This window comes from Sorex fumeus, unplaced genomic scaffold, assembly GCF_029834395.1.
Source record: "Sorex fumeus unplaced genomic scaffold, SorFum_2.1 ptg000007l, whole genome shotgun sequence".
NCBI classification, from domain to species: Eukaryota; Metazoa; Chordata; class Mammalia; order Eulipotyphla; family Soricidae; genus Sorex; species Sorex fumeus.
In genome coordinates this window covers 63,200,823-63,226,022 of record NW_026606064.1, presented here as the reverse complement: position 1 = coordinate 63,226,022, position 25,200 = coordinate 63,200,823, and the positions used below count along the sequence as shown (strand labels likewise).

Below are 25,200 nucleotides of genomic sequence, written 5' to 3'. Positions count from 1 at the left end.
ACGCACACGAAAATAAACACACACTATTTCTTCCATAACCCATCTTGTTTACAGCTTCAGTTTCCGGGTCTGTGCCTTATGGTGAAGAAGCTGGCAGAGAATAGCAAGTTGCCTTGTTTCTTCATTATGAAATTAATGGGAACCCCTTTTGAAAAGTGTGCCTCTAGTGCATAATAAACATAAACCGATAAGTATCTAACAATGATCCCAAATGACATATTTAGGCGTGTGCCAAGGCGCATGAGTAATTTAGGATTTTGAAAGTTTGACACACGCCCTAAGGTATAGGCACTACATCTGTCGCACAACACTGGGCTTTGAAAAGGTGTTTAAATATTCATGGGTATCCGAAAATTCAAGTTTGTTTTCTGAAATAAATGATTCATCAAGCTGTCACCAAAAACGTTTTGAATTTACAAACCATGAAGTTCAACATGAAGGGGTCTCATTATATTTAAAGAGAACATTTGCAGCAGTAGCATCCTGTGTAGTGTTTCCACACCGGCATGCCCTCTTACTACAAGGGAAACAAGGGGCGTGGTAGTAATAAATAAGCATGAAGCCACTTTGGATTATGGTGTTCAAGGCTGATGAGATTATTATGGACAATTGGGGTTCATCCAAAGATTTTTATATCACAGTATTATGTGATATATGTATCTCTATATATTACATATGTGTGTCATGGTCACGCCCCCCCCCATTGTCCATCGATTTGCTCGAGTGGGCCCAGTAATGTCTCCACCGTGAGACTTATTATTACTGTGTTTTGGCTTATTGAATATGTCGAAGGTAGCTTGCCAGGCTTTGCCGTGTGGGAGAGATACTCTCGTAGCTTGCCGGGCTCTCCGAGAGGGGCGGAGGAATTGAACCCAGCTCGGCTGGGCCGGCTGCACGCAAGGTAAATGCCCTACCACTGTACTATCGCTATGTGTGTGTGTGTGTGTGTGTGTGTGTGTGTGTGTGTGTGTGTATAAACACTTTTCCCAGTATTGCTCCTTGCGCTGCCTTTGTTAATTCCTGAGGGGGAGGGGCGGGTTATTATGTCACCCCAATATGACCCTAAAGAGAGTAGTGTGAGGGAGGACAAAAAGATAAAGGACAAAGAGATAAAGGCTGAAATGATCCTTCTTGATCCTTCTTAAATTCAGTTGGAGAGAATAAAGAATCACTTAAAATGGTTCTTTTAAGTGAGCTGAATCACTCACAATTCAGCTAACAAGTCTCTATCTGCAAAAATTATGATCTTTTTGATCCTTACTATGCAGACCAGCAGCTCAACTTTTGTGAAAACTTATTAGAAATATTGAAGTGTAAAGTCATTGATTTGTAAATGACTCATCTTATTATTCATCTTCTCACTGTCTTAATGTACAGAAAAACATGGATCTGGAAAGATTTGAGTGGTTGGAATGATTTTATTGGATGGGGACTATGCTTACGTTAGGTGGGAATTCACCTGTACACCCCATTTCAAGAATTATTCCATCTCTGTACTCATCTGTAAAATACCTCAATTATATTTTCTTTGAATGGTAGAATCAGCATTCTGCATAACACACACACACACACACACACACACACAGAAAAGTGAATCATGTAGATTGTAAGTAAGACAATGGCATTCGACTTCAAAACCCCAAAGAGAAGTTCATTTCACACGCTCTGATATTTTTCAAGTGGGCAGGTATTTGCTCAGTAATTAGCCATTTCATCCTTGCTTTGGGGTCTCTCTGTTTTTCCTATAGGACCAGTTTGCAGTTGGGTTAAAATCTGCATTGTAATGGTTGCCATGGCAAATGCAGTCTGGGCCTGTACTGTTGATTCATCTTGGATGAACGTGTTTCTAAATTAATCCTAAACCAACCTCATGTATTTTAAGCACCTTGGGAATCACACAAAGTTCTTTCTCCAGGCTCTTGTGGGATCTTCCATTTCTTCCCAGTGTCACTGTGACAGCCGTGTGTGTGTGTGTGTGTGTGTGTGTGTGTGTGTGTGTGTGTGTGAATTCCCCTAGAGATCCTGACCTTTAACTTCTCTGAATGCTCTCCTTGACACCGATCCAGCTCCTCTGAATCTCTAGAACCCTGAGCTCCCCCAAGCTGGCTTCTAATGAGCTCCTTAAACGGGCACAGCCCTGCAAGCTGGGACTAGTCCAGCTTCAAAGCCCTGACGGACAGGTATTTAAAGGAGGGAAGCCAGACTCGTCCAAGAATCCTCCACTTGGTTTAAAACAAAAACATCACCCAATAATCCCAGTGATTGCAATCAGCCCACAAAAACGTGCAGCTGCACCTGGAGGAAAGGAATGCGTCTTCCTGCACTCACGCCCCAGAGCTGCCGGTGCCGGGGTTGGGAGGAATCATCGACTAGACGGGGCTGAGCGTGCCTTGGGTGGCCCTTCTGTGCAGAAAGCTGAACGCGGAGGGATAAGGATTTCCTAGACATTCCTTTGCTCTTAACTAATTTTAAGGTAGGATCTGGGTAAACCTCTGACTTCTCGCTTTTGCTGCTGCTGGCTCCCAGGATCAGAGAGAGAAGTAGACAAGTCAAAGAATGATTTATCTGCGACTATTCCTCCTAAATACTCTGACTGTTCAGTCATTCAAGTTACAGGTAGAAAAAGTATTTTTAAAAACTTATGATGGGGAAGGGGGGAGGGAAGAAGAGAGAGAGAGAGAGAGAGAGAGAGAGAGAGAGAGCTTTTTTAAAAGGGCTTCATTGTTTTGATCTTGATGATAGTGTTTTGTGGTTTTGTTTTGTTTTTTTTCTGGACTGCAAAGACCTCATTGTCTTTGCTTGAAAATGTTTGAAGGCAAAAGAACATTTTTTTACGTAGGTGGGCATTTTCCTGAGATAAGCAGAAAACTGGATGTTTGGGAAAAGTAACCTGAAGTGAAATATTTAAATATTAACCAAATCTCTTTGAGCAGATTGTAAATATTGGAGCTTGTTTCCGAAGGTGTTAACTTTCCTTGCTGGGAATTTTGAAAGGAAGTTTGTGCTACCTGATATATGTGGGTGGAGAATTATCCAGAAAGAAGTGAGACAGAACAAGGAAGAAAAGCCCAAGTCATTTCTTCTCTTTTTTTTTCTTTTCTGGGCCTCTTTTATGGTAGAAGTCTTTTGTGATGTGGGTGCTGCTGGGCAGAGTGGTACCTGCCGTTTGACAGACGGGCAAAGGAAATGACCCAAGTGCAGCTCCTTTCATCTGCCATCACTCTTGATGTCTTTGCCTCCAGGAACATCCAGGACCGATCACTCCTCAAAGTCTACAACAAGGACCCTGCACATGCGTTCAACCACACTCCGAAAACCGTGGATGCAGACATGAGGGTAAGTGTGTCAGCTGGGTCTGCTCTGCATTCTCTTCAATGGGACAGACCTGAAACCAGAGGCATCTGCCCTGTACTCTTGGTGTAACTGTACCCCACTCCCAGGCTGAGGTCTGCTCCATCTACATCAGTCTCAAGACTTCTAATTTGTACTTGAGTGTCCTGCTCACTTGGGGCAACGGGATTAAAGTGGGGCTGGACACATCCTACTTCATCTCTAGATAGAGTTGGCTCAAGTTGTCCAAGAGGATGCTGACAAATCTTTATATTTTTCTTGGTTCCTAATATATTTCCTTAGTTCATAATACATTAACTTTCTCAAAGGATCTCTTGCTATGTTTTTCTTTTATGAAAACAAAACGAGGCTACAGAAAGCAACAAAAACAACCCCCAAATCTATAAACAATCTCATAGTAAATATAGTAAATTCATTCATAGCAGTTAATAGTCAAATCTACTAATGTTTTTCATTCAGCGTTTCAGTCCTAGCAGTCCAATAAAATTAGTCACCTGATTCATTAACACAGGTCCAGGACTATTGGTTCTTATATTATTTTGAATATTAGCAAATCTTTCCTGAATCCCAGAATTGTGTTTAAGGCCACAGTACAGAAATTTGCTTGATTTGGGAGTTATATTCTCTAGTTAGAGGAAGGAAGGAAGGAAGGAAGGAAGGAAGGAAGGAAGGAAGGAAGGAAGGAAGGGAGGAAGGGAGAGCAGGTTTAGAAATTACATTAATGCACATCTATTAGAAAGGTATCAAGTTTCTAACAATAGTGCTACCTTACTCTGCAGGAATAATGGGAGGGGAGAAAAGGTTTTCTTCTCTAGCTATACTGCCCTACACACACACACACACACACACACACACACACACACAGCTGTGCCTTTCACATCATCCTCTATGTACTCAGTTGGATGCTGGAGTTTAACCAGACAAAAAAAATAAATAAGATTTTATTACCAAAGAAACCCAGACACTGTTTGATCTGGAGTTGTAGGAGCCTTCTAGCTGCCTCTGCTTCTCAGTGTTGTATATATATGTGTGTGTGTATATATGTGTGTGTGTGGTTTATTTTTGCTGAGACTGTTAACAAATGACTATGAATACAGTGGCTTAAAACAACAGAGATTTGCTAATGCTCAATTGTAGAGGCTGGAAGCCCCCTTGTTGAGTTCCAATGAGCTAAGACCAAGGGCCTTCAGCAGACAACAACTTTTTTTGCTTGAAGTTCTAGGAAGAATCTATTTTCTTTGTTTCCACTTTCCAGAGGCCACCCTCTTTCCTCGGCTCCTAGTCTTCTTCCTTCTACAGACCCAGCAAAATAGCATCTCTGTCCTCACCTTGAGCATCCCATCTCCAGCCCTCCACCTTCTGCCCTGAAGGATGCTTATCCTTCTTTTTGGTCCCATTTCTCACTCCAGAATAGTCTCCTTATTTTAAGGTCAGTTATTGAGAACCTTTAACTGTCCCCTGACCCTCAAACCCTCCCCCTCCCCCTATTTCCAGATTGACAAAGATTCTGGAATTTAGGCTGCAACATCCTTGTGGGGTGAAGGGATCATTGTTCCACCTACTACACTGTATGTGAGTTTAGAACTAGAGACCCAGAGTATTCTATGTTATCCATATACTGGAACATTTGCTTGTGCTGGAAAGTTCAGAGCCTGTGATTTTAGATAAAAAGTCATCTTCCATAACTTTTTTCCTGTCCAAATGATGTGTGGAGCTTCAAACAAATAAGTCTAGGGTTCTAATGTTGAATTTTAGCCAGTTACACTTTAGAGATAAACCAGCAAACAGATTGAGTTGTGCAGTAATATTTGGAAGTCCGGGCTGAATATTATGGTTCCTTTTCTATAACCTTACTTCCTTACTTGCTTTCTCAGTGACATCTCTAAGAGTCTTAGCTCGCTTGAGTCTCTATTTATTATTTGTGTTTGTTGGATATATCTAGCCTTTCTCCTGGAACTTCATGATACCCAAGAGTTACATTTCTATTACGTAGAGCCCATGTGATAGTCCCAAGATCGCCTCTGAAAATTCTGTTTATGGCCTGGGGAACACCTGTTTTAACTCTCAGACAGATGTGGACCTCCAGAAGGGCCGGCAGTGTGCATCAAGAAAAGCAAATATCAACCATATGCACAGAGCCTATTAGAATTCACAACTTCTGCTACAGATTTCAGTCAAGTTCTGTTATACTTTTAAACAAGACCCATGTGCTCACGCTCTGTGTTGCCCGCCGCCTGTTTGAGGGAGCACGTTTTTGTGTGATAAACTCTGTCATGATCTCCAGATGAGGAGACCCCAAGTGTCTACCATCTGACTAGCGACAAAGTCGTCATGCTTGCCATGAGAATTTAACTCAGAAACGGGAGTTAGGAGGCAGGGGTTTTATTTCTCGGATTTTAGGCCACAGCTGGTGGTGCTCAGGGCTCTGTATTCTAGGATCACTTCTGGAAGGGCTCAGGGGATTATAGGTGATAGGGGATAGAACCTGACTTGGCTGTGTGAGAGGCAAGAACTCTACCCGCTGTACTATCTCTCCAGCCCCACAAAGCAACCAGGTCTGATCGTGGGTAGGTTGCTGATCTCACAGATTCCAGGAGCTGGAGGATCTGGAGTTCTCTAAGCCTCACCACTTGGCTCCCAACCTTGGAATTGTCTCTCTTGCCTTGGCACACATGACTGGCCTGGATCTTTGTAGAGCCCTTCCTGGAGCTGAGCTGCAAAGACCTGTGGCTCATGGAGCACCTGAAACCAGAACAGAGCAAGGCTCAATTGTTATAGACTAAACCCAGCTACACAGTGGGTCCAGGAATACTGTGTCCTTTCTGGGATTTGCCATTTTGCATGCATATGAAAGGAATTTGAAGGTAACTGCCTCAGTGAGTCAGTGAACAGCCCTGCACCTGATGCCATTGGCCTTCACCTGGCAGCCTGACAGTGACAGACCAGCTGCTCCTTCACCTGAGATTCATGGGATGGGACACACAAAGGCCCAACAGCCTCCCCAGAAATTCGCAGTGACTGCTTTGACTTGAAGGGGTGGAGAGGGAAAAGAAAGCTTCTGTGTCCAACAGGGATTCTCCAGCACAGCTTAATCATGGCCCTGGGCTTTCCTTGGGAAGCATCTTTATTTAAACTTGGTCTGAGGTTGTGGGCAAACATGCTTAGTTAAGAAAGCGTGTTCTTGCTTTAGCTGCTAGCTGAGCATTTTTGAGATTCCTGGTTCTCTGCTGGAACCAAGCAAGTCCTTCTCCTGATTCTTAACACGTGGGCACAGATCACCCTGGTCTAATTGAATGCTGCGGCTTCGGGTTGGTTCCTTTAGATAGTAACTTTGATCATTCAGTTCTGAGAGGGCTGAGCATGACATATGGACTCTTTTTCTGTGGAAAGCCTCTGTTTTCACAGGGTTTTTAATTCATAAATGGACAACTCAAACATGAACCATGCTGTTTTGAGGCTGTCAGAGGGCACCAGCAATTTCCTGTTTACCCAGAACAGCATTTTTTTTTTAGAGTTTTGTGGCACCTCTACCTTCTAGTGCCCTTGGCGTTGATTCTCAGGGTTCTGTGCTCCCCGCCTTCAATCCTCTCCTCTTGGGTGTCTTTTCACTTTTACTTGTATAAGAAGGCATCCAAATTTGGAAGTTTTAAATGCTTCCCAGAATTAACCTGCATCTTAAATTACTCCCTAATGTCCAAATTGGTTGCTGCCTCCCACGCCTCTCCTCTCTGAGCGCAATGGTAGAATGAATGCTCTCCTTAGAAACGCTGGTTTCTGCTCCTCAGCTGCTTCTAACCCTTTTGCTTCCCTTTAGGCCCTCAGCAGCTGCCTTCATTCACTATTTTATTTCTCGTGTTCCCTGAAAGGTCCATGAGTGCAAGTTCACCTGTGTGTGTGTGTATGTGTACGTGTTTTCATCAGCCCGTAGGAAAATCTACACCTGTGATTTTTTTTTCTCTTTTAATACTGATTTTACTGTTCCATCAATGCAGGCTACCCTTGAAACTCTCTCTTGAATCCTGCCCTTTCTCTTGAGTTTCAGACCCTGCGTTTGAGTGCCCAGTGGTTCTTTATGCACAGACAGTCTTCTGTTATTTCCATGTTTCCTTTTGGAGGCAGAAACATCCTAACCTTTTCCTCCCTGCAACCTGTTGCCTACTTCATTGTGTATCTTTGTGAGTGACAAGCAGCTGTGATGTGTTTGCACACAAAAGTGTGTGTTCTGGAGCTGGGAGAGAAATTGGGAAAGTTTGAGTGATCCCTGCTCTGCTCATTGCCTTGACCAGACCTGGGCACACTCAGCCTGGGCACAGTCACCGGAGCTTCTCGGTTCCTCTCCACCACGCCCTTCCATGACTGCCAGCACAGCTACTCTCACAATAACAAAGGCTACTCAACACTGCCTGAGCACTTTCCTGGGTATTTCATCTAATCCCTAAGACATCGTGAGGCAGGAATTAGTGTGAAGTCTGTTTACAGCTCAGGGAATGGTTGCTGGTGTTAAGAAACTCGTCCAAGGCCATGCAGGTAGCTAAGGGCAGAGCTAGGATTTGATCCCATGTACTTGGGCTCTAAGTTCTGTGCCCTTAACGGCACTATTCTGCTTTTGCAGTCACTGTTCTGCTGGGCTATTGCACAACAGCATAGAGCCAGTCTCGCCACTCTAGTCTAACAAGCTGCTTCCCAAGTTATCTTCCCGTAGCCCAGCTCTCCAGTGTGCCAAGAATTGCATGGGCCAGCAAACAATATTTTCCCCCACCCCAGCACCCAAGCAGAGCTAAATCTAAAGTGTTCCCTCTCTGTACCCCACGTGTCTAGCTTTCAAAATTCTCCCCATAGCACACTGCAGAACAAGGAGCCAATTCATTCAGTAAATACTGGCTTGATAATATCGTAGGAAAGACCCTGTTGTGTTTCTCGGTTTTCTTTAATCTTGTATCGTAGCAATCAGTTGCCATGTGTGCACCATGTTTAGATTCTGATTAGCCCAAATGATCATAAAAAACCTCCTTTAAATGATTTGGGAAACTAAATATGTGTCAGGAATTGGAAGGTTTTAAGGGATAAAGGGGGTCATTCTGTTGGGTATAATAATGGCTTGGTAGTGTTTTTTGAAGTGAGATATCTTAATGTGCTTTTAGACTAAATGGCATGATTAATGGGATTTGCTTTAAAATTTTCCAGTAAGATGATACCAGGAAGTGCTACTAGATGTAACAAATTGGGAAAGAGCTTGGGAAATGACAGGGCTGGATCCTGGGAGTTTATTTTATTATATTCTCTATTTTTTTATGCTTGAAAAATTTATAAGAAAATTTAAAAGAAAAATACCTTGTTTTCAGAGGTCAAATGAAAGTGTCTACTCTGTGAAGATGTCTTTAATGCTCTGATGGAATTTATCTTTCCTCTTGGGGGCATGTTTCACTTTCTCCTCGTGTTACAGTGTCATCATTTTAGATGCTTGTTCATCTCTTCAGACAAGACAGTTAATTCTTTAAAGGCAAAAGCTGTCTCGTGTTCATCTTTGTATCCCTCAGAGAGCCAGTCATGGTGTCTTACCATGGTGAGTGTAAACACTCTGAAACAAGATGCATTGAGTACTCTAATGATAGCATTACAAATGCTCTATTATTCATTTTCTGTCATTAACGAGAACCCACTGTAAAAATATCTCTCTGTTCTCATCACCAGAAATAGTTGTGCTTCTCCTGGTTTATTTTTAACATGGGGGACGTTTTGAATCTTGTAAGTGATCATTTTCCCTCTTTGTGTTGCTACTCTAAAACTTAGAATTAAATTTGTGGCCCGCCCACAGAGAGCATACAGGCATTTGTGGCATGTATTTTGTGTGTTGGCTTTGTTCCTGGCCTCTCTTTAAAAAAATGTTCTTCCACTTTTATCTTCCTCTTGTCATCTATTCCACTTTGACTTCTTTGGGGAGGGGGCGACGAGACAAGACTGAAATACTGTCTGTGAATTCTGTTAAAGTCTTTGTGGAATAGGCAGGATGTAAGTAGTGTTTATTCTATGTTGTTGGGTTTTGGATGTAAGATAATAGATTTCTGATGTGTATGTGTGTCTACATTATAGGCAACCTATTAAATAGTTTATGTATTATTTAAATTAGTTCACAACTCTGCAAAACAGGTCCGGCATCTCCATTTTACAGAATATACAAATGAAGCCATAAATTCTTTCCCAAGCCTGCTCAGCCAGTAAACCGCAGGCACCAGCTTGGAACCCAGTTCTTTTGAGTGTATCCAGCACGTAACTTTCCTTCCTTGACACCTTAAGTCTTTTCAGGTTCTGAAATGATGCTAATTAAGAGTTAAGAACACATGAAGTCTTTTTACAGCTTTCGTTTCACTTCTGAACTCTGTCTGCGTCTTCGTTCTTGGCACCTTTTTATTTGCTAATTTATTTGTTTGTAGTCCCTCTTCAGTTGCTTGCCTCACTGCCTGCTGTTCTTGCCCTAGGGCTGGGCAGTGGTGCTCATTTATTTGTATCCATTGTGACACTCACTGGAGGCTACACATCCGATCCCTGCTCACTGAGGGTCAGACACCTTCAGTAGTGATGCTCCCAAACATGCTGTTCTGTTCTCTCAGGGTCCACTGGGATACTCATGCTATTTATAAAGTAACACTGTAGCACTGTGGCACTGTCCTCCCTGTTGTTCATCGATTTGCTCGAGAGGGCCCAGTAACGTCTCCATTATGAGACTTGTTACTGTGTTTGGCATATCGAATACATCACGGGTAGCTTGCCAGGCTTTGCCGTGCAGGTGAGATACTCTCGGTAGCTTGCCGGGCTCTCTGAGAGGGGCCGAGCAATTGAACCCGGGTCAGCCGTGTTGGCCGTGTGCAAGGCAAATGCCCTACCCGCTATGCTGTCACTGTAGCACTCACACATATTTAACTGGAGTGCAACCAAGAATCACTTGAAATGCCAGGAACCACTCATGGCAGTACTGCCAGGATTGCACTTGGCACATGTGGTGGCCCAGGGATTAAACTTGAGACCTTGTGCTGAAAGGCAGGTGATCTATCCTTCTCCTGGAGAAAGCTTTAGGATTTAGGAGAGGATAAAATGATCTGGAAAAATGGATGAGAAGAGGATCCCAAAGAAGAAGAAATTGTAGACACCACTCCTAACCCATATATTCTCATTCATTCAAGCTCCAAGAATGTCTGTCTTGGAGCTGGAGAGATAGTACAGTGGGGAGTGTACTTGCTTTGCATACAGCAGACCCAATTTTGATCCCCAGAACCCCATATGGTGCCCCAGGCCACACTAGGAGTGATCCCTGAGTACAGTGAGGAATAAGCCTTGAGCATTGCTGGATGTGCCAACCTTTCCCTCACCCCCCCCCCAAAGTAAGAAGAATATTTATCCATCCTAACACAATTCCCTGTCCTATAAATGTCTCTTTATCATGGTTAATAACCAACTGTTTAAGATGAGAGTAGTAGATTTGAGAGATTAAAGTGAGTAATGGTCAGAAATACTAGACAAAGCTGCCTTTTGAAAACCAAAACATAAAAGCAGGCCAGAGAGATAGTATTGGAGGTAAGGCGCTTATCTTGAACACAGCTGCTTCTGGTTTGGTCTCTGATACTGCCTCTGATTCCCAAGCACCACCAGGAATGAGCACAGAGCCAGGAATAAGTCCTGGGATTGCCAGGTGTGACCCAAAAACAAATAAATATTTTTTTCAAATTTTTTTGAAATTGGTAGGAAAATCCACTTAGGGGAGAAAGCAAGCTAATTTCTAAATCACAAACTAGGTAAGATCCTATTCCTTTGGCTGTATGTTAACTCACAGGGCAAATTTTACTTTGAAAGGATTTGAGAGTGGGCATATACCCACTAGTGTTTATTGTCGGAGCACTGGTTTCACAGCTGCTGACGCTCCTCCCTTACCACAAAGTCACCCAGGTTCCCAGCTGAGCCAGGGCCTTCCTCTGGTTCCGCCACATGTGCAATGTTCTGAGGGTAAGGGCTGGACAGGTTGTACAGGAGTTAGGATGTGGACTTCAAGCACTGCCAGAGTGATCCCTGAGCACTGAGCCAGAAGTCTCCCTGAGCACTGCCGAAAGTAGCCCCAAAACTCTACCTCCTAAGAAAGAGACTGAGCATGAAATAGTGACCAAATGTGGCAACTGTCCTCACAGATCAGACCCACTATTAGAACATTTCTCAGCCTTTTTCCAACTGTGGCTCCCTCCCAACCTTCTTTTCTTTCTTTCCCCTTACTCCCATCCTACCAGTGGGCCCCCTCGCTTCATGCTCTTCACTTATGCAGTTGTCACCAGTGGCCTCTGGTAGGTCTTGGGGGCCCTCAGAAGGGGCATAGGACCCCCCAGTTAAGAACTGCTGCATTCAAAGTTTATCAAGTCTTATTTAATTTCGATACCAGCATCTTTAATGCCCACATCTGTTTCTTGCCCTCACTGCATTACTTGCTTATGTGAACTCCATGGAACTCACTTAGAAGTGAGGTCCCTAATTATGTCCTTTTGATGTCCCGCATCTCTGATAGGCAGAGAAGATGTTTCCATTGCGCTGGTAAGAAATCACTCTGACCAAGAGGCTTAGCCAGGCAATTGCATTTGAATCCAGTGGCCATCCAGAACCAGGTATTGATTTCCTTCCTGCCTGGCTGCTTCGAGTTCTACTCAGGTTTTTATTTGCTAAGATGCAAGCGTGGTAATGGAGGTGCATCAGAGAGGCAGCTTCCAAGTGATAGAAATCTCATCGCTCCTGCCGGGTGGCTGCTCGCTTTTCATTGCACTTTTTTTTCCCTTTTTGTCATTGAGAGGTTATGACAACATGAGCCATATTGTATTTATAAACATCACGTGTTTCCTTGATAGGGCTTGCAGTTTCTGCCAGACAGAACACATGGAAGAAACATTTCTCGTTAGCTCAGCATTGGTTTTAGTTATGCTGATTTCCGGGACAGGAAAAATGCCTTCCTACTCAGATTTAACTTTCCTAGACTAGAAACAAAACCTCTGAATGTCCGTGAAATAGTTTTAACAAGGGTGGATACTGCTCCTTTAAACCACATATTTTGACTAAAAGCTTCCTTCTGTTGGGGAAAAAAAAAAAACTGGCTCGCGTTTAGTTACCATAAAGACAGGCAGAGCTGGAAGCACGGACGAGATGGATGGGTTCAGGGTCTCTGCAAGTCTATAGAAAGTTTCTTCTAGCAAAGGAAGGTGCATAGAAGATGTAAGGTAAGAGCTGTACTTTGATGTAAAAATTAATTTTCAGAATTTTTAACCCTGCTCTGGCACCATTGCTTGCAATTGAACCGGTCTTCCGTATTCCAGTTTAATTCTGTGAGGAATTAACACTTGAGGTTTTTATTTTAACTTCTTGCCTGATGCTCGGAAGGAAACTTATTTGTTGTGGGTATTAGGCTGTTGGGTTTTTAATTATCATTATTATTATTATTATTTAACTTATACTGTACTGTCTCCATTCTGCAAATCTTTTTATCTGTTTAGCTTTGTAATTTAGAAAAGGAATTAAAGTGTCAAGATTGTTTGCTGGTAAAGAGCTCATTGATTTATGTGCTCTATGCCAATTTTCAGTATTTTTGTGAGGGTGTTGACTTGCATTCAGTTTATGAGACAAATGCAGAAAATTTGAAGGCATGTTGCAAATGGGAGGGGTTCTGTAGAAATTGCTATCTATCTAATAATCTAGGGGAAAATATTTGTCATTTTCTTCCTTGTGGAAATCACTTTACATTTTAAAATAAAAATAGCTGTTTTATGTTGGCTTTTAAATTTTTGAATTTTTTTAAAAAGATATTCAGTGAATTTTGATAGATTGTATTATTAAAACTTTTATTGTTTACATAATACAGGAAAACACAGCATCAAGCTTAATGATTATATGAAAAATTCTTTGACAAGAAGCATTTTTATTATCTCAACCTTTATCTCAATATTTATTGAGATAGCTCTTTTGTTTTATTCTTATATTAGTTGTCACAGTATTTTTCATTGATTGCCTTAAAATGTATTTAATAAAAATAATGCAAAAAAGAATAAGAATAATGCCTTTCCTAATCAACCTGCTTCCTTTCAAAAGTACTTGTAGGCATAGATTTGCATATCCTTAACTCTATGGCTATCTCTATCTTAGTTGATTGTCAAACCAATATGTATAAGAAACTGTTATCCAATGTCATCTAAATAATATGTATTGTTTCTTTCAGTCATCCTTAGGGTGCTATGACAGAGTCACTTTTAGACCCATTTTAGGATCGGAAAATTGAGCCTAGATGACGTTTGGTGCCAAAATTGTATACTAGTAAAGAGAAAATCTGGGATTCTAATCCATGCTATCTTCTTAAATACTGCACCATAAAACCTTACCAACCCCTACAAGTTCTGAGTCAGTTTCATATAACTTTTTCTCAAAAATAAGTCCTACTTGTTTGGCTTCGTGAAAATGTGTGTAGCATGATTGGGCATTTAAAAAATAATAAATCTGTAGCATGCAAAGCCTAGTATCAGACTTGGTTGTTTTTTCAGGGACCTGGTTACAACTTACTCAGAGTGAAAGGATAACAGTGAACAGCAGATGGTGTGAGGATATTTTGGATAAACCACCCTTTCCTTGTTACTGCTTCCGTCTTTGCCGCGTGTGCTGTGTCACTCATAACTGTTTTTCAAGGGGCAGAACAGGGAGCTTATTGGTGAGCTCGATTTGGAAGGGAGAAAGTGTCTTTGCATGGAGTCTGCCTACGTGTCCCTGCTCGCTCCCTAGGAAGCTTCCAGACACAGCTGGCAGGAAAGGGCAAGGAAGAAAGTTCCAGAACTTTGGAGATAGAGGGTTCTGGAGTGGGGGGAGAAAGGGTCAGCTAATCAAACCACCTCAGAAATGAGAGCTCCCCCCTCTGAAAGGCAGAGACCTCCACTCAGCAGTCAGAAGTTTGCCTAGTAATTGGTGCTGCAAAGTCCTTGGAACCAGGAGCGTCCGGGCAGAACAGCTGCTCCAGGAGCACCTTGCTCCTAGCCCCTCAATCCAGGGCTGCCTGAACTACCCACACAGCTAGAAGCCCATCGCTCCTGCCCCTGCCTTAGCAGGTTCAGAGCTTACTCTTCAGGAGCCTATGGCTGTCCAGTGCAGGACAGCGCCGTGCCACACCCCTCTCTGCCCTTTGATATCCAAGCCACATCTCTTTTCTTGGCTCTGATAAATATAGATGGTAGTGGAAGCCGCCTTTGACTGGGAACACACATCTACTTTGGGGTTGTATCCCTTGCCATGACACACTATTTCTTGGGGGTTGCTTCTCTGTCTTCTGCGTGTCTCCCCGCTGGGGTTGGGGGGAGTTGAAGAGATTGTCCTCTGCCATCTCAGGTCCCTTCATCCAGATCTTTTTCTCTCATCCATTACTGGGGGCCCATTCTTTTTTTTTTTTTTTTTGTAGAATATCCCCGCCCTCCTTTATAGAAAAAGAACTCCTGCTCATCTGAGATATTCTCGAGGCCTTTACCTCGAGAATATCTCAGATGAGCAGGAGTTCTTTTTCTATAAAGGAGGGCGGGGAGGATCTTTATTTTTCAATTATCAATTTTTAATTGAAACATTAATTAAAACATTTCATTGTTTTGTTGTGGTGGTTGGTTAGTTGTTGAGTTGGGGGTGGGTGGACATACCCAGTCGTACTTGGGGCTTACTCCTGCCTCCTCTGTGCTCAAAGATCACTCCTGGTGGGGCTCAGGAGACCATATGCAGTGCCAGGAACTGAACCCAGCTACATGCAAGATAAGTGCCTCACCCATTGTAATGTCTGTCTGGCCTCACAACATGTTCATGCTTGAGAGAGGAGAAAGGAACTTTTTCAGATACCTATCACCCTGTGGTATGTCATTTTCTCTCTGCTCTGGTGTTTTTCCTGCCCCCAAGGCAAAGCCATCCCTTAATTTGCGTGTCATCAACAGAAGCAATCCTGTTGCTAGGAAGTTGGGTGCTGTAGCTTGGTGGCTGTGAAACCTGATCCATATCGCCCATGCTGCAGGCCTGTCTTCTTGGTTCCTGAAGGCTCTGGAGGCAAAAAGAAGGTCTTACAGTTTCTGTAGCCCAGGTTCCTATCAGGATTAAGAAGATCTAGTATGGTTGGAGGACCTGGTCAGGATCACAAAGTCAGGAGGTAATGAATGTAGACTTGGAGCCCAAGCCCGTGACCACCCCATCCCCTCCAAACCCAGCCCAGTCCTTGCTCATGTCTAGAGCACCCCTGTAAGTCTGTCTTGGCTGATCTGGGAAGGTAACAGGTAGTTGACTTCCCTAGATCAGCCATTTCTGTAGTTGCAGATGACTAGTTTCACTCCAAATAGCAACCCAGCTCTGTAGAAGGGCCTAGCTCATTAATTGGAAATGCATGAGCCTGCACCCAAAATAAATGGATTTTGAGCTAACCAGATTTAGATTATCCAATATTTTTATTGAAGGAGAATAGGCCATTAAGTTAACTGGAAAACAGCAGCTGCTTCAAATTAGGAAGTACTTTGAATAAAATAATATTGGCTTAAGAGGGTTGGGTTGTGTTAAAGTGTTATTTTCAAAAGTCAATCTCTTTTGCTAAGGCAAGTGACTCCTACAGTGACACTTGGAAACTTTCATGTAATACCACTTAAAACTCAAACATTTTTATCCAGTGATTTAAGCTAACGCTTAGATTTTTTAATCTTAATAATTAGTGTTTAATATGCCAAACACAGTAACAAAAAGTCTCACAATGGAGACATTATTGGGCCCAGTCGAGCAAATCGATGAACAATGGGAGGACTGTGTGTGTGTGTGAATAATTAGTGTTATTTTAATGAATAGTGGAATGATAACTAGCATGAAGAACACCTTGAATGTTATTGGTTTGTCATGAATGATATTTAAAAGAAAGGTCATTTAAAACTTATTTCTGGGATCGGAGTGATAGTATAGCGAGTAGGGCATTTGCCTTGCATGTGGCCAACCTAGGTTTGATCCCTGGCATTCTATATGGTCCTCTGAGCATCACCAGATGTGACCCAAAAAGAAAAAAATAAAATACAATTTACTTTTAGGACCAGACAGACAATACAGGGGCTTAGGCACTTTCCTTGCATGTGATAAACCTGGTTTTGATCTCTTGCACCACATATGGTCCCCTGAGTACTGCCAGGAGTGGGCCTTGAGCACTTCCAGGTGTGGCCTAAATAAATAAATAAATAAATGAATAACTAAATAAAGTCCACTTTTTTTAAAATTTTTTTTTATTAGTGAAACACCATGAGGTACAGTTGAAGATTTACAATTTTTTGTGCTTGGGTTTCGATTATACAATGATCAGATACCCATCCCTCCACCAGTGCCCATAAATAAAGTCCACTTTTAAGAAGCATTAAATTAGTTGTCATGATAGTCAAAGAGGTAACAGTATCTTGTTTGACTCAAGACTTCATTTTTAAAAAATAGGTTTTTCGGGGAGACATTGTGTAATCTTGAGTAAAACATCATTTTCATAATCCATTATCAAGTTTTTATAATGGAAAAAGTTAACCACTTGGATTGGATGAAAGCATCCAGTCAATCTGATTCCTCTGTAAGGTTTGACATCTCCAGCCCCTTGGTGCAGCACAGGAGAGGAGCTATTGCTGCAACCATCTCCAGATAGATTGATTCATTGGGCTTCAGTGGAGATGAGGTGTGACTATCCAGTATGTGATTTGTTGATTGATTGATTTTTGGTTTGGGGACCACACTTGATTGTACTCAGGCTCTGCACTCAGGGATAACTCTGGCAGAACTCAGGGGACTATATGATGTCCCAGGGATTGAGTCCGGCCCTGCCCCGTTCCAGGCTAGCACCTACCTGCCTTCCTATCTCTCCCGTCCCCCATGTATGATTTAACCGAGAGGGTCTCCTCTCTGTTCTGGCCGCTCTAACAGTCGCTCCTTATTCCTGCAAGACAAAAGCAAGGTTGTGCTCACCTGAATGCCACAAGGACTTGTTTCTTTCTCTTTATTTCTTTTTTGTCTCCTGTGGCATCAAAGACCATGCTTTCTCTTGTTTTGACTGAACTCTTTGAACCTGCTCCTTTTCATTTGTCATGGACACAGTAGGAAGAGCTGCCAAGGGAAAACCCAAACAGTCAGATTGAAAACTACTCCAGTGTACCAGGTGTGGTCGCTGGCATCCAGTCGTGGCTTCCAGGTGAGGCCTCTGGTCTGGTTCCTCACATTTACTTCCAACGAGGAAGGCTGAATGGAACTTTCTATAGATGATTGGCCCCATGTGCTGAGGGGACTTTCTGGATAAGTGGATCCCATTTTTGCTTGCTTTCAAAAGCAAATCTAAAAATATATTTCCTAGCAGCTGTGTCGCTGCAAAACAAAACAAAAAAAATTCTGCTCCACTGCAACACAAATTACTCACTAGATATCTCCAGGGTTCATATCTTAATGCTTCAGAAATTTGCTGCAGATTTGACTGTGTATATTTAGACCAAGGAGCTTATTAGCTTGTGATCTGGGAGAAACTGGGAGAAACTGCACTCTCATGAAAAAGCAATGTGCCACCACTGGCTACCTACGGCTATAATTATGTTAATTTGACCATTTTAAGGCAAAAATATGTTGTTTTAAAATGTTTCTGTGTTCTTACTATTCCTAACAATGACCTGAAGAAATTTAGTGAAATGCTAATAATATATTTTTATTCAGTATCATCATGTGATGAGAACATAAAATCGACTGGAATTTAGGTTTTTAATACTTTTTATTTTTCTAGAGAAATTTTTACCTACAGAGATATACTCATATACAGGTCCTCTTGCATCTTAATGTAAAGTTTATCCAAATATAGTTTTTACCTTTGATATAGATATAGCACATATCTGAGCTATGCCACCTCAGCATTTATGTTCAATAACAAAACATTTCTTCATTTGCATTAAATTACCACACTTGGTTAGAATAGAACAACAAAAAGTATTTTTTGAGCAATACCCCAATATAAATGTTTCTCTATCAAAATTTTCATAATATGTATCATGGATCCCCACTTCTTATAATAAATTCAGGACAGAGCTAGAATGTGTTGAAATTGTCAATAGAGTTGAAATTTTGAGAACATCACTGATCTGGTCTTTGAGCTGAACCTCTGCCTCACCAACCAAATCTTTTATTTTGGCCACAGGCAACTGATATTAGAATTTCTTTTCCTTCTCAAAAACAAAATCTTTCAAGTGTTTAGATGGAATGGATTAAAAGAAGAGATGTGGGTAATCACCTGTCTCAAAATTTATATGAATGACTGTTATTCGACTCTACTTGTCAGACAAGTATAAAGTGGATGGCCAGCCTTTTATGTGGCCTGATCTGGGCTCACAATTGCCAATTAATTTGGAAAAGCACCTTTTTAAATCCACAGCACACAGCTGGATTTGGTTACTCAAAGGCATTATCTTTGGAATACAGTATGATGTTGGCTGCATCCAGAATCTCTGTTCTTGTTCTGGTCTCTCATAAACAGTCTACGTCATTCCCCACATCCTCCTGGGAATAGATTAAAGTGGGCATCACCCAGGCTCTTCGTTTTGCTCCCACAGTTCGTGAAAGAACTCATGCCTGCTTCTTGGCAGCTTCAGTCACAAGCACGTGTTAATCATGTTTGTCAGCATGCAAAATTATGTAAGAATAATTTGGTTCATGGACTGTTTACAGCACCCCGGGGCTAAGTACAGAATCCCTGGACCAATGTAGCAGCAAAACCAGAGATTCCAAAGAATCTAAGTGACTATCACATACTCCAGAGAAGAAGCCAGATCTTTCACTCATACCTCAGCACTGGTTCCCTGATGCCCTCTGCCTTTTCAGGGTACTAGGGAGGAATACTAATTGAAGGACTAAACCCTTGAGATCCTTAAGAATATGGTTTTGGAAACCAATCCATTTGTCCTCTCCACCTTATCTTCCATTCCATTAATCTAAAATTACCCATTACATGATTAATCCAAAAATATTACAACAAAATACTGTATGAGAGACATTATCATAGCTTTCATTAAGTGTATTATTATCATGGCTCTCTGATTTTCTTGTTAACCTGACTATAATTTATAACCTAACTTATAAATTAAACATTATTATAGGTTTGTGTATATAGAAAATACCGTGTAGATAGGTTTTAATTTCGGTGGCTTCAGGTACCCAGGTGGTCTTGGGAGATATCCCCATTGGAGAAGTGGAACTCAGGATATTTGAGTAGATGAGAGTTGAGAATCCTTAGATTCCCTGTCTTGCTGCCCCAGTGTTAAGACATTCCCATTACCTTTGTCCACTCCTGAACCCCATCTGCCTAGCCTCTCAGGCGCAATTGTGCTCAACAAAGCACTTGCCTTTCAAGTGGCTGACCCAGGTTTGATCCCTGGCACCGGTATGCATCCCTAAGCACTTCCAGGAGTGATTCCTGAACTCAGAACCATGAGAAATCCCTGAGCACCACCGGGTGTGGTTAAAAAAAAAAAAGCTTTTTAGAGTAAGGGAAATAAAAGAAGGATCATAGAGACCAAGAGAAAGGCTAAAGGTCCTGTTAGCCAGTGGAGGAAGAACAAACACTTGGGGCTCAGCCTGGAGTTTGTTTCTCTCCTTTAAGGGGATCTAACACTTCTTCTGCTGAACAATGAAAAAGGACCCCTTAATCACATGTTCTCCACCTGCCCCTCTCCCTTTCCCCAAGTCAGTGTTTGGGTGGGAAGAAAACAGTTCTGCCCCAGCCCCGGGTGAGCACTTTGTCACAACAAGCATGGATTTGTTTATCCTGAGCCCCTGATTTTGTTTCTGGGGAGCGCCTCTGTTTAGGAAAGCAGGGCTTCTGTCTAGTGTAGGAATGCCCAAAGGTCTGGCAGCTGGGCCCAAGGACACTGGGTAGCCTATCTGGTCTCTAGAAGGAGGCTCCAGATAGTATTGGAAGCCCACTAAACCCTCCCCAGCTGTGGGCAGAACCAGGCCTGGGAGTGTGGGGGCAGAGAGGCTGGCCAGCCCAGCCTCAGGCTATGCATGACTCCCATACTGGTTGTCTTGGAGACTGTTCTTTATCCAAATAAGGAGAAGCAGTGGTTTTGTGGACCATCTCAGATTTCTGGAGCCATGTCCACTGGCTGGCTGAGTGATGGCTGGATATTTGAGCTGAAAACAGAAAGGTATTCCTTTGAAATGGAGCCTTGTGTGTGTGTGGGGGGGGGGGGGGAGGCGAGGGGTGGGGAGAGGGAGGCAGACTTTGGGAGGCACTATCTCCCACATTGGAAGATAACAGCAATGTGGTCCTCCTGGCCATAGTACTGGTTTCTTGTGCCTCTTGCAACATTCAGTCCCACCGTTGACTTTGTTCCGGTATTTCCAGGCCTGATGAGAGATGGAAATAATGCCGAGTTTATGCTTCCTGAACCACTGCCTTCTTTGGAAGAATATACCAAGAGGGCCAGGCCCTTACCCTGATTTCTTAACCCTGGGGGCCAGGATGGTGCTGCCCTTTAGGTCCTGGCCCTATTATTTGGGCGAATTCCTTGAAGGTCTCTACCCACCACCACCCCCCACCCCTTCCTCAGCTGCCAAGTGGGGATCAAACATGCATTGGATGGGAGTGCACTGGGAATTAAACAAGGTAATTTTGGAAAGTATTTGGTAAATTGGAAGTCTTCCAAAATATTTGTTTCTTCGCCCTATTTCCGTCTTTCCCTGGCTGGTATAATTGGAAATACCTGCTGATAGAGAAGGTAATGAAGCCAGCTTTCTCAGTTTGGAGTTAACTAGGTCCATGCTAGTGAGGAAATTTTGCTGTGAGCTTCCCTGTCCCCTCCATGACCGAGAGGCTCTCTCAGAGCATCTCCTGGTGACTTGTTAGAAAAGCCCATTCTTGGGCTTTACCCAGACCTGCTACTTTCGACACTCCAGATGTGGGGCCCATCAATCTGTTTCAGGAAGCCTTGCAGGTAATCCTGAGATCTGCAAGATTGGGAACCCTCTGCCCCAGAATACCTGGTTGGTTAGGTTCAAGCTGCTGGAAGTGTTCTCCGCTAAACTATCCAGAAGAGCTTGATTTGATTTGATTTTAGTAATGGGTCAGTTCTGGCAGCAGTGAGACCCATTGCTGGTGGGGTGCTCAGGAGCTGCTTCTGTAGGTGAAGGCAATAAACCTGAACCACCCACATGCAAAGCATGTGCTGCAGCTCCTAAGGATATCTCTCCAGCTCCAAGAGCTTTATTCTGATCAAATTTTACTGATTTACCATGGATTTGCAGTACTGTATAATGTTGAGAGTACCACTTCTTACCTCAGTGTGAATATGCACTTCACCTGTCTACCATCACAGTTCAGGCACCATTGCACTATCAAAGTGACCCTTCCACCCGTTCCTCATCTTGCCCTTCACTTTGGTCCTGATATGAAAATATAGAACACACAGAAAATAAATCATTGGACTCAACTATCTCAACTATACTCAAATGAGTAAACCATCCAGAAATTGTCTTTTACCTCTGACGTATTTCACTTGGAAGAGTCATCTCCAGTTCCATCTTTGGTGTTACCAAAGGCAAGAATTGCCTTTTTTTTAATGGCAGAGTAGTGTTCCAAGGAGTAGGTGTACCTCAGCTCTTTCACCCATTGTCTGAGTCTGTAGTTGGGCGATCATGAGTAGTGTGACTCAGAATCTAGGGCTGCATGGATCCTTTCAAACTAGTGCTTTTATATTTTTTTCGGTTTGTTTTTTGAGTACACCCAGCAATGCTTAGTGGTTACTCTGGCTCTGTACTCGGGAATTACTTCCAGCAGTACTCAGGGGACCATTGGAATACTGGGTATTGAACCCGGGTCAGCTGCCTCCAAGGCAAGTGCCTTCCCCACTCTACTATCTCTCTAGCTCCCGGTATGTTCATATCGTTTGAATAAATACTCAGGAGTGGTATTGCCAGGTTATATGATACTTTTATTTTCAGCTGTTTTGGAAAGGGAGAGGGAGAACTTCTAAGCAGTGTTCAGGAGGCCTGATACAGCCCTGGTGGTACTTGGCCAGCCTCACTGGACAATTCAATGCTCTGCCTTGCTATCCTGGGAGCTCTTAGGGCTGCACTGGATGGTGTTAGAAGCAGGAGTGGAAGATACAGCACCAGACTTGAACTCAGAACTTTTCACCCCAAACCTCTAAGCTATCTTCCTGACCCTCATTTTTAGCTTTTTTTAAAAAAAAGTAATCTTCATTATCCAAACCAGAAGAACCATATTCTTCTATGCATCTCAAGAGCATTTTTTGTCTCTTGTTGACTTATTTGACAAGTAGGCAAAGTTAATCTTATTCTCTCTTATTTTGAATATTCCTACCTATGCCTCAATTTTCCCCATCGGGAAAGCTCTTCAGAGGTAGAAATTAAATTGCACAGAGCCTTGTCCCCATTATCCGCCTTAACTTTGCATTTTACGTATCTGGTGGATGCTCAGAAGCAATTTCATAGACTTACAAATGTTGCTGTTGAATGAAGTGTAGAGACTTTTAGATCAGACTTCTATTCACAGACAGAGAAGCTGGCATGGAGCTGGAGAGAGCACTCTAGGAATGGAACGCAGCTTGGGATGCCAACATTCGGACTTCATCCCCAGCAGGGAAAGATCCCCTGAGCACAGAGCTGGGAGCAGTTCCTGAGCACCATTGGGTGTGGCCAACAAGCCAAACACTGACCTTGAGAGCTGAAGCAGCGATTGCCAATCATTGAGTGCCCTTCCTTCCGTGCTGCATTTGGCTGCCTAGACACAGCATGAAGGGGAGCCTTAAGGGGCTCAGGAACTGAGTTCAAACTAGCTGTTGTCCTGGCCCCTGATTCCAGGGAAACCCAAGCAAACCAGCAGGTTTTCTCTGCATTTGTAATCCTGGAACCTTTCAGACTAGGAGAACTGGGAAGATTCGTGAGCTTCTGTAATCAGAAAACAAATGGCATATGTTGCATGAGAGAACTTTACTGGCTCACATGCTCCATGTATTTGGGTTAACCAGGGCTCTTGAAAGTGACTGTTGGAGAAAAAAAAGCCAGTCCCCCACCTGCCGCACCCCAAATCTTCAGAAAATAAAGTTCTTCCTCTTGGTGCTGCTTTTGGGGTGCAGGGGTTTTTTTTGTTTGCTTGTTTGTTTTGTGGTTTTTGTTTGTTTGTTTGTTTTTTAATGGAAGGAAAGCCAGGGTGGCCTCAGGACTCAGGAGAATGGGCAGGGTGGTGGGGGAGGGTGTTTTGATTTGCATTGCCAGCATTGTTTTCTCATGATCATTGTGAGGGACAGTTGAGCTTGGTGGCTTTGTAAATTGACTGCCCTTCAGTGTCTTCCTCTGCTGCTCCCCCCTCACACAGCCCTTCCTCCTGTGGACGCATTAGCTAACATCACTCTGCTGAGGCTAAGTGGCACACAAAAACCGTTTCACTGGAAGCCATCCCCACCATTCAAAGGGGACTCTGCAGACATAGTCACTGAGAAATGCATCTGGCATGCACTGGAGCACGGAATGGAATGCAGGCAAGGGGATGGTTCTGGCACCGGGTCGTAGTGATGACCCATCTTGATGGGAGTCGGTTCCAGAAAAATGGTGAAGGACAGCCGGCTGCAGGAGATGGGAACCTGGCCTGAAGGGCTGGCCCACATCAGGAACTCTGGTCTCTGTGCACTTGAGATCCGCCTGAACCCTGAATGGGAGGCCTTGAATAGAGCCACAGCCATGAGGTTTGAATAGCTGCAGAGTGAGAAGAACTAAAGTTCACCTGTTTCCCAGCATGCATCTACTATTCATAAGTGGTTGCCACCATTTTCACCACTGGTTTCTAAAACCTTTCTTTTTTGTGTCTGGGGGGTGGCAATTTCCCAAGCTGTGCTCAGGTGGTCTCGGGGCTGCCCCTCTGTGATACTTGCCCAGCCAGGCCAGACAGGACAAGCGATGCTGTGCTTGTGATCAAATTCAAGCCCTCACCCCTGCATCACCCCAATATCTGTCTTTGAAGCAGCTAGAAACCATAAAATTCTACGTAAATCTTCAGTTCCTCGTTTAAGCTTACATGGATGGAGGCAGTGTTACATCACCTAACTAAAACGTTTTGTTAAAAATGTTGGCTTTTGTGGCTATCAGCATTTTCTCAGTATTTCCTGTCGCATTGACTTTTCTCATTGGAACTCCACTCGATCACTTCCCTGAAGAGGTAAGAAGGACAGAGTGTGCTGGTAAGTAGGAGCCCAAAGGCCTGGCCCCTGGCAGTGATTAATGCAGTTTGGAGAGGTGTGGCCCCAGGAATGTCACCAGTGATGTGATTGGTGCCGTCATAGTAAAGAGTGAGTGCTAAGTAGATAAGACCAAGGTATTAAATTCCGAGTGTAATCTGGTGTCCATGACTGTGGAAGCACAAGTAGGACATAGGGCTGTCTCTGCGTGTATTGACAGCTGTATACATACACTAATGATGCAGTAACATCGATTTGCTGATATAAATCACTCTGTCACATAGTAGAGGAATATGTCAGCATAAATAGAAGCATAACATTTACACTGAATGTATACTGGTTACATATAATTAATGCTGTGACTACTATAACTGTTGAAGCAAATAAACAAAACCTAGTAGTAAGAGAGTAGGTGGACAACTAGATCTTAAGTCTCACTGAGACCCAGGGAGTCATTTATTTGTTTTGTTGATTGGTGTCTTGGGCCACACTCGGCTATGCTCAGGGATTACTCCTGGAGGGGGTGGGGGGTCCATATGTGGTGCCAGTGATTGAACCTGTGTCAGCCTTGTGCAGGGCAAGAGCCCTACCC

At 43.1% G+C, this 25,200-nt stretch overlaps 1 protein-coding gene across 10 annotated transcripts in view; it reads left to right on the top strand.

Annotated features, from left to right (window-relative positions):
* KIAA1217 (KIAA1217 ortholog) overlaps nucleotides 1-25,200 on the top strand; it is a 750,771-nt gene that overhangs the window by 648,727 nt on the left and 76,844 nt on the right. For 9 of the 10 annotated variants that reach the window (XM_056132179.1, XM_056132185.1, XM_056132171.1 and 6 more), the window contains one exon: nucleotides 3,243-3,336. In XM_056132179.1, the coding sequence (XP_055988154.1) occupies nucleotides 3,243-3,336 (94 nt within the window). Of the gene's footprint in view, nucleotides 1-3,242; nucleotides 3,337-12,052; nucleotides 12,594-25,200 lie in introns of those variants that run through there. The other variant, XM_056132191.1, reaches the window with a different exon arrangement.